Source organism: Pan troglodytes, chromosome 18, assembly GCF_028858775.2.
Source record: "Pan troglodytes isolate AG18354 chromosome 18, NHGRI_mPanTro3-v2.0_pri, whole genome shotgun sequence".
Taxonomy (NCBI): domain Eukaryota; kingdom Metazoa; phylum Chordata; class Mammalia; order Primates; family Hominidae; genus Pan; species Pan troglodytes.
Window position 1 is genome coordinate 45,109,840 of NC_072416.2, and position 14,793 is coordinate 45,124,632.

The 14,793-nt window shown below is 40.1% G+C and overlaps 1 protein-coding gene across 5 annotated transcripts in view; it reads right to left on the reverse strand.

Annotated features, from left to right (window-relative positions):
* Positions 1-398: 398 nt before the first annotated feature.
* Positions 399-14,793, reverse strand: part of NETO2 (neuropilin and tolloid like 2) — a 58,880-nt gene continuing 44,485 nt past the window's right edge. For 3 of the 5 annotated variants that reach the window (XM_016929793.3, XM_016929792.3, XM_063797109.1), the window contains exons 8-9: positions 4,995-5,108; positions 399-2,563 (exon numbers count right to left, since the gene is read on the reverse strand). In XM_016929793.3, the coding sequence (XP_016785282.1) occupies positions 1,980-2,563; positions 4,995-5,108 (698 nt within the window). In that variant the 3' untranslated portion in view covers positions 399-1,979. The remainder of the gene's footprint in view (positions 2,564-4,994; positions 5,109-14,793) is intronic. The other 2 variants (XM_016929794.3, XM_063797110.1) reach the window with 1 other exon arrangement.

Below are 14,793 nucleotides of genomic sequence, written 5' to 3' on the forward strand. Positions count from 1 at the left end.
AGTTGTTGTTATATTAAGTATTTATTATGCTGTTCAAATGTTAGCTGGCGTAAGTTACCTACTAAAATGCTTATTCAGCATAACTACTGAAAAAACTTAGCTGTCTCTGGTATTAGTTCATTGAATATTATATGCATCAAGTCTTTTCATGTTTCCACGTTATATTTTTAAAACAAGAAACTATGCTGACTTAAAAAAATTTAAATCATGAATACATTATGTATAGGTTTTCCTGTCTCCTAAATATTATCTACTTTTTTAAAAAACAAAAATTTTGATACAAGAAAGCACTCTGAGGCAGTATATGTGTATTAAATTTAAGGTCACAATTTTCACTAATCTGAGAAAACACATATATGTAATATTTAAAAGTTAATGAAATCCAGTGAAACTTCAACTTATTTCATTGAGAATTTACTAACAAAATATAGAAAACAAGAATTTACCTCTTTTAAATGGCATGTCTGTATTACTTACAATTTGATAAATGAGTTCCTTTCCATACATACCTTAAGATCCACAACCTTGGTGGCATAAATAACATGATTAAAGGGTCAGGTACAATGTATATTTTAATATGGGATTTGTGTAGTGATTTAGAGCATAAATATCACACAGTGAAAAATTTATCACAAACTAAATACAGTAACAAAAGGAAAGAAAGAGCTTATGTCCACATTTCCAAGGTCTTTACAATAAGTTATAGCGTCCAGGTCCAACACGGCATATTTGCATACAAAGCCACTGATGTGAACACTGAATCTGTCCTGTAGGTCTTTCATCTTGATTTAATAAAGTTTGTACAGTATCAAATAATATCAAAAGTCTAAAAAACACAATGAGCTTTTATGTTTATAAATTATTGTTTTTATACCATAAAAAAAGTCAAAAGTGCAGTTTAAAAAAAAGTGGAAGTTGTTATTCTTGATAAGAGCTAGAAAAATGTCATGTCCCAGTTAAGAAGCAATCTCAAGGCTCATCCAATTTCTAAGGAATTTTAACTGGCATCTAACCTTGGTTACCATATGCGGTAAGCAAAACCAATAGAACGGGAGCTATGTAACAATCTAGTGAAGAGAAACATTGCAAATAAATGTAATTATAGGCCTCTCCCAAAGTGAATGAAATGACTCTTTACTGGAATGAATGGGCTGTCACTGAATGTGACTATACTTGGTAAACTTCAAAGGCTTGCTAGAAATTTTTATCTTTTTCAAATTTTTAGTCATAGCTGGCAATGGTACATATATCCCAGGATTATGAAATTTTCTAGTATAACTGAGAAAAATATAATTGAAAGGTAATAAATCATATCATCTATTATTTCTCACAGAAAATAAGGAATAAGGGCCCAGTAATTAAAAGGCAGAAGTACAGAGATTAGCCAAGAAGAAACAGATGGATGAAATACAACTGGGTCTTAATTGGCACAGTAACTAGCTGTATTTTGACACACTCAAGAACAAATGCCTATATTGAAGTATGTGGTACATTAACCACTTGTACTTATGTAAGAAAATGAAATGGTAAAACTATAGGCTTATAAAACAAATTAAATTTAGAGAAGGGAAAAATAAAAGGAATGTAAAGAAAAATCTTAAAGTTTATTGTGGCATCAAAATATTGACAGAGCTGTATCAGTCAAGAGCATTCTTCTTGTTGCTAAAACGAATAGGCAGCCTGAGCCTGGCTCTATCCAACCACCTCTTCTAATGCTCTTTAACTGGCGGTGCTTCCTATAAATGACACCAAGCAATAGAGATGATTATTGTTTCCACTGAATAGAGTAAGTTCCTTGATTGGTTTAACATATATAGACTGCCTGAGAGAATAAAAACATCACCATACAATAGGTTAACGGTAAATCATGGTCTTCATAGTTGTGATGGGAGAAAAGGGTTGGCTGCTGGAAACAGTATGGTGCCCTGGAGGCTGCGTACGTACACACCCTAAGAATTCACATCACCGTTAGCAGAAGATTAGAAGTCAATGGATATGGATGCTTGTGCAGAAGAATCTTCTCGCCCCCTGACATAAATTTCACAGGGAATCTCCTCCATTACTCGGTCTTCCAGGGCCTGCTCAGGGCACTCATGTCCCTGTTTGAAAGTGTAACTACTTTTCTTGAAGGTGCTATTAAATGTTTTCATTGGCTGTGGTTGTGCAAAGTCATTTCGGAAAGGAAGTTCCATGGAACTGAGGTTGGTCCTGCTTTGTTTGACGCTGGAGGCCTGCGACCCACAGTGGTGGTCGTGGATGCAGCGGGAGGCGGTGGAGGAGCGCCGCATCTTCTGGTAGTTGTCCAATTCTTCCGACAAGTCTGCCAGGTCTGCAGAAATCTCTTTGTCCCTTAGTGAAAACAGTTCATAATGAGGAGGATCAAACACTTCTTGGAACCCGGTTTTATTAAAAGCGGTTTTGCAAGCCATGACCTTTTTTCGAGGCTGTTTCACTTGTACTAAAATAGAAATAATGAGAAGGACCAAGACAATCCCTGAAGTAATGCCAATAATTGTTCCATGAGTCTTAGTGATTTGTTCAAATACTCCTGCTTTTTTCTTTTCTGCAGAAAGAAAATGAGAAACGTTAAGTTTTCAAAATACATTAATATGAATCCTGGTACAAATTAGTAAGGTATTTTTAGGTAAAAGAGAATACTTGGGCCAAATATACTACAGACAATGCAATTTACAATTAGGTTTTTAAACAAATAAAACAACCCTATTATAATTTCTGGTTAAAGTTACCAATCGCAGTACTGATAGATAGATTACAGAAGATAAAGTTCTTGGTCCATTTCTTCAGAAGACACATAAATGCATACATTCTGCAAATCAAATCAAATATACAAATATAGACTATGCCAAATAAATACTCTTGTTCTATCAAGTTTAGCTTTCTGCTTTATGGTAGATTTGACCAACTGCTGTGTTCAGGTATACCCACATCTACTGATGACCCCAGGGAGAGCAAACTAACATCATCAGACTAACCCATCCAGTATATTATCATGACCTACTGTTTTTGAATGATTAACTGAAAACACTTCATGTCGAGTATTTACGACAGCCATATCAGATTAGATCACCTTTCCACAGTAAGATATTTATTGAACTCTTACAGCAGGGGTCCTCAACCCCTGGGCCACAGACAGGAACTGGGTATCACTGCAGGAGGTGAGCTGCGAGTGAGCGAGTGAAGCTGCATCTGTATCTGCTGCCCCTCCCCATCACTCGCATTACCCGCAGCACTGCCTCCTGTCAGATCAGCAGTGGCATTAGATTCTCACAGGAGCAGGAGCCCTATTATGGATAATAATAATGGATTATTATTAGTGTGCTTACTTCTGTTAGGAAATAAACTCCTGGCTTGGAGGCAGAAGTCCAATAGAGTAGTATTAAGTATTTCAGTGTAAAGAAACAAACAAAACATATGAAAGTCAAGAAGTGAGGCAGCTTATTATTTTCCCATTCAATATGACAGAAGCCCAAGTGCATGTGAGGGATATAGGCTGTGAGCTCCTTAGGAGAATCTAATGCCTGATGATCTGTCACTGTCTCTCATCACCCCCAGATGGGACTGTCTAGTTGAAGGAAAACAAGCTCAGGGCTCCCACTGATTCTGCATTATGGTGAGTTGTATGATTATTTTATTATATATTACAATGTAATAATAATAAAGTGCCCAATAAATGTAACGCGCTTAAATCATCCTGAAACCAACCCCCCTGCCCCACCCCTGTTCTGTGAAAAAATTGTCTTCCACGAAACCAGTCCTTGGTGCCAAAAAGGTTGGGGACTGCTGTCTTAGAGGATAAAAAGGAAGATCACCTTTAGTTCTTACACAGTGATCTGACAACCAGCTTGCAGACATTCAACCATTACCACAAGCTGCATTTATCTTTCAGTGAGTACACACTGGGAATACAGCATAGGAAATGTTATGAAATAAAAAAAGGAGTTCATAGAATGTTTCTGCTTTTATGTTTTAAGACAGAATCTGCAAGTTGACTTTTATTAAATAGTGTTTCCACATACTTCAGGCTAACCTCTAAATTATTTTGACAACTAAATAAGGTATGTTTACAATACAAATGACAAACTTCAACAACAGTAACAAAATAAGGACAAGGCATACCACGATATACTTTTTTTTTTTTTTTGGATGAGACGGAGTTTTCACTTTTGTTGCCCAAGCTGGAGTGCAATGGCGCGATCTTAGCTCACTGCAACCTCTGCCTGCCGAGTTCAAGCAATTCTCCTGCCTCAGCCTCCCGAGTATCTGAGATTACAGGCGTGTGCCACCACGCCTAGCTAATTTTTTTGTGTTTTTGGTAGAAATGGGGTTTCACCATGTTAGCCAGGTTGGTCTCGAACTCCTGACCTCAGGTGATCCGCCTGCCTCAGCCTCCCAAAGTGCTGGGATTACAGGCGTAAGCCACCGCGCCTGGCCACAATACACTTTAGAACAACTTAACAGTTTGTAGACAAAAAATGCTTTTGTTTAGAGTATGCTTTTCACCACATCCCAGGTCTATGATCCATTTAAAAGAACATTTACATGTTTCCATTTTTGTCAAAGCAGCTATGCTAGGCTGGGCGCGGTGGCTCACGCCTGTAATCCCAGCACTTTGGGAGGCCGAGGTGGGCAGATCATGAGGTCAGGAGATCAAGACCATCCTGGCTAACACAGTGAAACCCCGTCTCTACTAAAAATACCAAAAAATTAGCCGGGCGTGGTGGCAGGCACCTGTAGTCCCAGCTACTTGGGAGGCTAAGGCAGGAGAATGGTGTGAACCCGGGAGGCGGAGCTTGCAGCGAGCCGAGATTGTGCCACTGCACTCCAGCCTGGGCGACAGAGCAGGACTCCGTCTCAAACAAACAAACAAAAAGCAGCTATGCTGAGCACTGTTGTAGAAAATAACATTTTAAGTTCTTAATGAAGGGCAATAGCCACTCTTTTCTCAAAAAGGTTGGCCTTTACATCAAACTCACCTTTACAATGATTTTCATCCCAAGGGTATGCACAATTTTGGACACCATTACAGACTAAAGAATTATTGATGCACATGTTGCTATGGCAAAAGAAAGTGCTGCTTGTGCAGGGAGCTGCAGGAAGAGAAAACAGTGTTGCAAAGAGCAGGCATACCACCTGATTTTATTTCATACATAACAAATCTGACTTTATAAGAGTACTTTCTTACCGCAAAGGCCTTTCCTTGAATAAACTCTGTACTATTCAAACAATAAGACAAACGTCAATATTCTCTGATGCTGGCTCATTCAAACTTTTTCTTATGCTAGGCCCCAAAAGGTCACTTTTAATGTAATGATAATGAATGTATTTTCAATGGTTCTTATGGAACCAGTATACAGTCTGGTAGATTTTTTTTCCCAAAACTTTGAAAGACAATGTTGGCAAGGATGTGGAGACACTGGAACCCTTCTGTACTGAGGGTGAGAATGTAAAATGGTGCAGTCATTGTGGAAAATTATCTGGAGGCTCCTCAAAAAGTTAAAGATAGAATTACCTTATGATCCAGCAATTTTACTTTTGGCTACCTACTCCAAAGAACTGAAACCAGGAACTCAGTTACTTGCATAACAATGTTCACAGCAGCATTATGCACAACAGCCAGAAAGTGGGAACAAACAAAATGCCCATTGATGGGTGGATGGATAAACAATGTAGCATCCACAAGACAATGGAATGTGATTTGGTCATAAAAAGAAATGAAATTATGATACATACAACATGGACAAAGCCACATATTTCACTTAGCATAATTATTTATAATTAAAATTTTTTTTTTTGAGATGGAGTCTCACTCTGTCACCAGGCTGGAGTGCAGTGGCATGATCTTGGCTCACTGCAACCTCCACCTCCTGGGTTCAAGTGATTCTCCTGCGTCAGCCTCCCAAGTAGCTGGGACTACAGGCACGAGCCGTGCCTGGCTAATTTTTGTATTTTTAGCAGAGACGGGTTTTCACTACGTTGGCCAGGCTGGTCTTGAACTCCTGACCTCGTGATCCACCTGCTTTGGCCTCCCAAAGTGCTGGGATTACAGGTGTGAGCCACCGTGCCCAGCCCTATAATTACATATTAATTATTGTATGAGAAATATTGTATGATTCAACTTATTGAGGTGCCTAGAAGAGGCAAACTCATAGATACAGAAAGTAGAATAGAGATTACCAGGGTCCAAAAAGAGGAAGGAATGGGGAGGTGATGTTTAATGGGTACAGAGTTTCAGTTTGGGAAGACAAAAACTTTCTGAATATGGATAGTGGTAATGGTTGCACAATAATGTGAATGTACTTAATGCTACTGAACTGTATACTTAAAATGGCTAAAATAATAAATTTTGTTATGTATATTTTACCCATAATAAAAAAAATCCACTCTTCTGGATTCAAAAAAATTGTTTTAAGGACACTAAAGGTATATGGAATATATACCATGTAATCTCCTACTTGTATAAGTTGTTCTTTCAGCTTGGAATGGCTCCTTCTTTCTCTTTGTGGCGGCCACCTACTCATCTTTCAGTATCATCTCAAATGTTACCGTCTGTGAAAATCCCCTTGCTTCTCTGGGGTAGCCAGTCGCTCCTGTGTGTTCCTATCATACTCCACATACTCCTCTATTTGGCACCTACCCTTGTGTATGTAAACCTTTGTTAGAATGGATTATTATTAGTCAGTGTGCTTACTTCTGTTAGGAAATAAACTCCTGGCTTGGAGGCAGAAGTCCAATAGAGTAGTATTAAGTATTTCAGTGTAAAGAAACAAACAAAACATATGAAAGTCAAGAAGCGAGGCAGCTTATTATTTTCCCATTCAGTACGACAGAAGCCCAAAAACCTTAGCAATTTTTTTTTCTTTTTTTTTGGAGATGGAGTCTCGCTCTGTTGCCCAGGCTGGAATGCAGTGGCATGATCGCAGCTCACTGCAACCTCTGCCTCCCAGGTTCAAGCAAATTCTCCTGCCTCAGCCTCCCCGAGTAGCTGGGACTACAGGCACGTGTCACCATGCCCAGCTAATTTGTGTATTTTTAGTGGAGACGGGGTTTAACCATGTTGGCCAGGCTGGTCTTGAACTCCTGACCTTAAGTGATCTGCCTGCCTCAGCCTCCCAAAGTGTTGGGATTACAGGGGTGAGCCACTGTGCCTGGTCCAAAAACCTTAACAATTTTGACTTCTAAAATTATAATTGGACAAAATGTATTTCCTGCCTAAAAGATTCTGTACTTTTGATTTTCAGAAAATATTTGCTGCACCAAGGAGGGAGAATCGAATATTGCTCTATGTTATACTGACATATCTCAAATATTTTTTATACTGTTTTCAGAAGGTTTTTCAAGATAGAGTATCTAAAATTTTACTTGACTAATGAGATTTTTTTCTAAATATTATCTTTCTCTTAATAAATATATAATAAACATAATTTTAAAAACAGCCACGAGCATTATTTTTCTCCCCTCCAAAGAGAAGACTCTTCAGTGTGCAGTCATAGGAAGTTGGGAATATCTGACCACATTCTCCAATTGCAGTACATTATCAGTAATAAAACTGACATTTTTTCATTCATCTGCCTTACCCACTTTGTCTATTTCTCAATGGGCTGTGAACATGGGCTGTAAAAACAGGCATTTATTAGGTACCTAGATAACTCCAAAACATAATCTGACAAATGTAGGTCCACGGTGAATATCCAAAATTGCTTTGCTATTAAGAGTGTGACCACAATCTCTCTTTAAGCAGAATGCCCTAAACGGTAGTATTCACCCAAGTTTCAGTACAACAGGTTAAAAATCTATAGTCATTATGAACTAGGGTTCATTTATCCCTTCCCCCTCCTCACTGTAAGCCAACCTGCAGTTGAGTTTAGACTTCTTTCTCTATATACAGTTCAACAGTCTTCACACTAAACTGTTAAGCTTGTTCACCTGCGGAGTACTCAGCCGCTGCAGTTCAAGTATGAGAACCCCTTGGTGGCTGACATGACTGAAGAGTCCACAATAGCTACGAACTGTGAAGGAACTTGGGAAATAGCACCATGCAGCAGAAAGCAGAAAAAACAATGGGCTAGTAATCAATAAAAATGGTTTCTATTATCAGTTAATCCACATTTTAAGGTATTTAACCTCCTTGGGCCTCGGCTTCCTCTTTTAAAATGAAGGGGATGGAATACAGTGTATCTCAGACTTCTGGTTCCAAAATTTGATGAGACTATGCAATCAGTGGTCTCAATCATGATACTTCTGTTTTAGATTTAAGTTCAAATGATGTATGTATCTAATAAGTAATTTATCCAGAGACTGTTAACCTGTCAAAATGGTATCACTAAAACCACTGAAATAATTACTTCATGGTTCTTAGATAACATTGATGGTTCCAAGGCTCATCGGAAAGACAACAGGTATCAGTTACACAAACATGCCATCATATTGAGGGCTGGGGAGTGTATGGTGGTATTTTATTCACTTTACAAAATTAGCTACAAAATTAGCTAGTGCACCTACTTGGGTTTGTCATAGATATCATAAAACTGTATCATACAAATGGGGGCACCGAAAAATATTAAAAAACGGCCAAGAGAAACATATAGCATTTTTGATTTCCTCATTTCTACAAACTGGAGTTTCTTTTTTTATTTATATATCACACTGTAATTCTATTACATACAATATAATTGTATATTATGTTCTAATTCTACTACCTATTTTATCTAGTTCACAAAAAGGGGATGCAGGAAAGATAAGCCATTTTCAAGACAGGCTGAATGAGGTAATAAACAGCACTGTGGGTCCTTGGCATTCGGATTTCATGAATAAAACTACCATTGGTTTTTAAGGTTTATCTACAGAACATCATGTGACCCCCCCCTTTGATGGCTCTTTATAACTTCAAAGGTGGCCTTAAAGACAGGTTTACCACTCCGTGTTCATCACTGATTGAGCAGTGAGAGGAAAATGTCTTCAGTTTTTATTATAAATTCTTTACAACTGCTCTCCATATTATTTAAAGTGATTAGAAAACAGCACGGATATTGTCAGCTTTTGTTTCATAGAAATGTGAGTTATATTAATAATTACACCTACATTAACCTTTATGGCTTTTCACTGGTTAAGCATGGCCGGTGGAAATGACAATCAAGCATCAGTTATTGATATGGGATTTTAATGGTATGCTTCAATTCAAATAATAAAATGATTGAACTACAAGTCTTTATATAAAAAAAGACAGCAAAAATAGTGCCAGTTATGAACTCCACTTATAGCCTGAGAACTCTCTACCTATTGCCGTTCCTCACTGCTGGGTCATGGTATGGAAAGGAAGGGGAGGGCTGGGATTTTGTGTCCCCCCCAATTTCAATGAGATGTGGCAATGATGCTGAAGGATGGCTGTCCTTCAGCAAAGCCTGCAGGGGGCCTGCAGGCAGTATGTCACCGAAAATCACATTACGGGTTTATTCTAACAAAAATATCTGCTGCTGCTTTCACAGTTCTAGTCCTAGAAATTATTTTCCTAAAACTGTTTCTTTCTTAAAGAGTGAGGTATATATTAGTATTCAGTGCCTGGGAAGAAGCCAAATATATCCTGATTGCTATTCTGTATCATTCATTTTAGCAAAATTATTCTATTTCAGTTATATCTGCAATCTACAATGGGTAGGCATGAACTGAATCTCTCATGCAGAATTAGCCCATTTATATAAATCTCTTCTGAAATACTAATTGTTTCCATGGGTGAAATTGTAACAATTACAAATCACAGCTTAGAGGAGAACAAAAGAAATAGTTCAATAATTTGAATTAATGATAAGCATGAAAAAATTTACTAATTGGAGCTCTGAAATTTGCTTTCCAAATGGAGGTTTTTCAAGCTGGCTCTTGTTTTTAAAAAACTCTGTTAAATCCCTTATTTTAATCACACACACTTTTTCTGAAGGGGCTGCTTTCTTCTTTTTCTTGGGTAATAAAGCTAAATTTGGGATATGAAGTTAAATCTATTGCAGCCTTACAATTTAAACTTATTCTTACATTTGGTGATTAGATATCACTTGAGGGAGGCTTTTCACCTGTTTAATTATCAGATTTGTATGAACAAGAAAAAATTAGTGTATACAGAGAAAATACCTTAACTAAAACACATTAGAGAAGAATTTCTCATCATGGATATAGACCAGTGCTGCCCAAAATAAATATGTGAGTAAAAAATGTGAGCAAGTAGCCACATTAAAAAGTAAAAAAGAAATTGGTGGAATTAATTTGACTTATATAGTTTATTTAACCCAACATATCTGTGCAGAAAGAGTTAACATTATAGCAGGCCTGAGGGTGCTACCTTTGAAAGGTTCTGCTTGCAAGACTGGCCCTTGGGTGCCATCCATTCCCTAACAGATAAGGGTACTTCATTGTACCTAGACTTTGCATAAAAGATGTCACTTATGCCAAATACTTGCTTTCCTGCTGAGAGTCTGAAATTTTGATATATGCAAAGCAGAGGGTGCCTATGTGACCAGACTCTGATAAGAACCTTGGGTGCTGAGTCTCTAATGGGCTTCTCTGGGCAGAAACACTGCATATGTGCTACTGCATTTTTATTTTATTTTTTTGGAGACAGAGTCTCACTCTGTTGCCCAGGCTGGAATGCAGTGGCATGATTCACAGCTCACTGCAGCCTCAACCTCCCTGGGCTCAAGTGATCCTCCTGTCTCAGCCTCCAGAGTAGCTGGAACCACAGGTTTGCACCACCATGCCCAACTCATTTAAAACTTTTTTTTTTTTTTTTTTTGTAGAGATGTTGTCCTATTATGTTGCCCAGGCTGGTCTCAGGCAATCTTCCCACCTTGGCCTCCCAAAAAGCTGGGATTACAGGCGTGAGCCACTGTGTCCAGCCCATGCCCATTTGCTGTTGTTGAAGAAACAGGCATACTCAGAATGTCCCTCATGGAAAGGACGCGGTATGTGGACCTGCGCAAGGATCGGTCCAGACCCTGGCAGCCTCTCCCTGGCGGCTCCCTTTTGTTGTCCTCCATCCCAGCTGTGAGTGCAGTACAAATAAATGCTGGGTTCTAGAGTCCTTCCAGCAAGGCACCTAACATGGGGATGCTGTTGGAAGCCCTGAAACAATTTCCAAAACATTCTCATTTTAACATATAGCATAAAATACTGTTAGTGGGATACTTTACATTCTTTATTTCATACCAAGCCTCTGACATCTGGGAGGCGTTTTTATAATGATAGCACACGTCGGTTTAGACGGGCCATGTTATAAGTGCTCAGAGGCTGCAGGTGGCTGGCGGACACTGGACTGGACAGCACAGGTGCACAGAAACCGAGGGAAAAATAAGAAGGCTAAAAGCCTTGTTAGCTACGTCTTTGTATAAAGCACTGATTAGTAGTTATTTGACACAGTGAAACAGCCTCTGTGTAGTTTTTTAAGTTTGAAAAGTTCTCAAACTACACACTCTTACACAACTTTTAAAGCTGTGATTTCAAAAAAGAAATCCACGGGAAATTATAAGATACCTTGAGACAAATGAAACCCAAAACATGCCAAAACTTATGGGGAGTAGTAAAAGCAGTAGTAAAAGGGAAATTTACACCTGTAAATGCCTACACTAAAAAAGAAGAAACAACTTAGATCAATAGCTTAACTTTATAACTTAAGGAACTAGAGAAAGAAGACAAACTAAATTCAAAGCTAGCAGAAGTAACAAAATAATAAAGATTTGAGTGACAATAAATAAAATAGAAAACAGAAAAAGAGCAAAAACCCAAAACTTGATTCTTTGGACAGATCAACAAGACGGACAAACCTTTGGCTAGAATTATTAAGAACAAAAAGACTCAAATTATTAAAATCAGAAATGCAACTGGAGACATTACTACAGATCTTACGTATATAAAAAGAATCATAAGTGAATACTAAGAACAACTGTATGCCAACAAACTGACAACCTAGAGGAAATGGACGAATTCCTAGAAACACACAATCAAAACTGCATAATGAAGCCAAAGAAAATCTGAATAGGCCTAAAACTAGCAAGGAGATTAAAAAAAGAATCCAGAACTTCTCAACAAAGAAAGGCTCTGGATCACATGGCTTCACTGGTGAATTCTACTAAACATGTAAAGAATTAACACCAATCAGTTGATTCCTGGGCAAGATGGCGGAATAAGACCAGTTCCAGTCTGCAGCTCCCCATGAGATCAAGGCAGAAGGCAGGTGATTTCTGCATTTCTAACTGAGGTACCCAGCTCATTTCACTGGGACTGGTTAGACAGTGGGTACAGTCCACGGAGGACGAGTAGGAGCAGGGTGGAGGGTCACCTGACTTGGGAAGCTCAAGGGGTCGGGGAACTCCCTCCCCTAGCCAAGGGAAGCCATGAGGGAACGGTGCATTCTGGCCCAGATACTAAACTTTTCCTATGGTCTTCACAACCCGCAGACCAGGAGATTCCCTCGGGTGCCTACACCACCAGGGACCTGGGTTTCAAGCATAAAACTGGCGGCCATTTGGGCAGACACCGAGCTACCTGCAGAAGTTTTTTTTCATACCCTAGTGGTGCCTGGAACGCCAGCGAGACAGAACTGTTCATTCCCCTGGAAAGGGGGCTGAAGCCAGGGAGCCAAGTGGTCTAGTTCAGCAGATCCCATCCCCACGGGGCCCTTCAGATGAAGATGCACTGGCTAGAAATTCTCACTGCCAGCACAGCTGTCTGAAGTTGACCTGGGACGCTCGAGCTTGGTAGGGGGAGGGGCATCTGCCATGACTGAGGCTTGAGTAGGTGGTTTTCCCCTCACAGTGTAAACAAAGCCACAGGGAAGTCTGAACTGGGCAGAGCCCACCGCAGCTCAGCAAAGCTGCTGTAGCCAGACTGCCTCTCTAGATTCCTCCTCTCTGGGCAGGGCATCCCTGAAAGAAAGGCAGCAGTCCCAGTCAGGGGCTTATAGATAAAACTCCCATCTCCGTGGGACAGAGCACCTGGGGGAAGGGGCCGCTGTGGGTGCAGCTTCACCTGCCTGCCGGCTCTGAAGAGAGCAGCAGACCTCCCAGCACAGCACTCGAGCTCTGCTAAGGGACATACTGCCTCCTCAAGTGGGTCCCTGATCCCCATGCCTCCTGACTGGGAGATACCTCACAGAAGGGGTCGACAGACACCTCACACAGGAGAGCTCCAGCTGGCATCTGGTGGGTGCCCTTCTGGGACGAAGCTTCCAGAGAAAGGAAAAGGTAGCAATCTTTGCTATTCTGCAGCCTCCACTGGTGATACACAGGCAAACAGGGTCTGGAGTGGACCTCCAGCAAACTCCAGCAGATCTGCCGCAGAGGGGCCTGACTGTTAGAAGGAAAACTAACAAACAGAAAGGAATAGCATCAACATTAATAAAATGGGTGTCCACACATAAACCACATCCAAAGGTCACCAACATCAAAGACCAAAGGTAGATAAATCCATGAAGATAAGGAAAAAACACTGCAAAAAGGCTGAAAATTCCAAAAACCAGAACTCCTCTTCTCCTCCAAAGGATCACAACCCCTTGCCAGCAAGGGAACAAAACTGGATGGAGAATGAGTTTGATGAATTGACAGAAGTAGGCTTCAGAATGTGGGTAATAACAAACTTCTCCGAGCTAAAGGAGCATGTTCTAACCCAGTGCAAGGAAGCTAAGAACCTTGAAAAAAGGTTAGAGGAATTGCTAACTAGAACGACCAGTTTAGAGAAGAACATAAATGACCTGATGGAGCTGAAAAACACAGCATGAGAACTTCGTGAAGCATATATAAGTATCAACAGCTGAATGGATCAAGCGGAAGAAAGGATATCAGAGATTGAAGATCAGTTTAATGAAATAAAGCGGGAAGACAAAATTAGAGAAAAAAGAATTAAAAGGAACGAACAAAGTCTCTAAGAAATATGGGACTACGTGAAAAGACCAAACCTACGTTTGACTGGTGTACCTGAAATTGACAGGGAGAATGGAACCAAGTTGGAAAACACTCTTCAGGATATTATCCAAGAGAACTTCCCCAACCTAGCAAGACAGGCCAACATTCAAATTCAGGAAATACAGAGAACACCACAAAGATACTCCTTGAGAAGAGCAACCCCAAGACACATAATCGTCAGATTCACCAAGGTTGAAATGAAGGAAAAAATGTTAAGGGCAGCCAGAGAGAAAGGTCGGGTTACCCACAAAGGGAAGCCCATCAGACTAACAGCGGATCTCTCTGCAGAAACCCTACAAGCCACAAGAGAGTGGGGGCCAATATTCAACATTCTTTTTTTTGTGTATGTGACGGAGTCTCGCTCTGTCACAATCTAGGCTCACTGCAACCTCTGCCTCCTGGGTTCAATGGGTTCAAGCAATTCTCTCAGCCTCACGAGTAGCTGGGATTACAGGCGCCCGCCACCACACCTGGGTAATTTTTGTATTTTTAGTAGAGATGGGATTTCAACATCTTGGCCAGGCTGGTCTTGAACTCCTGACCTCGTGATCCACCTGCCTCGGCCTCCCAAAGTGCTGGGATTACAGGCGTGTGAGCCACTGCGCCCAGCCTCAACATTCTTAAAAGAATTTTCAACCCAGAATTTCATATCCAGCCAAACTAAGCTTCGTAAGTGAAGGAGAAATAAAATCCTTTACAGACAAGCAAATGCTAAGAGACTCTGTCACCACCAGGCCTGCCTTACAAGAGCTCCTGAAGGAAGCACTAAATATGGAAAGGAAAAACTGGTACCAGCCACTGCAAAAACATACCAAATTTTAAAGACCATTGACAC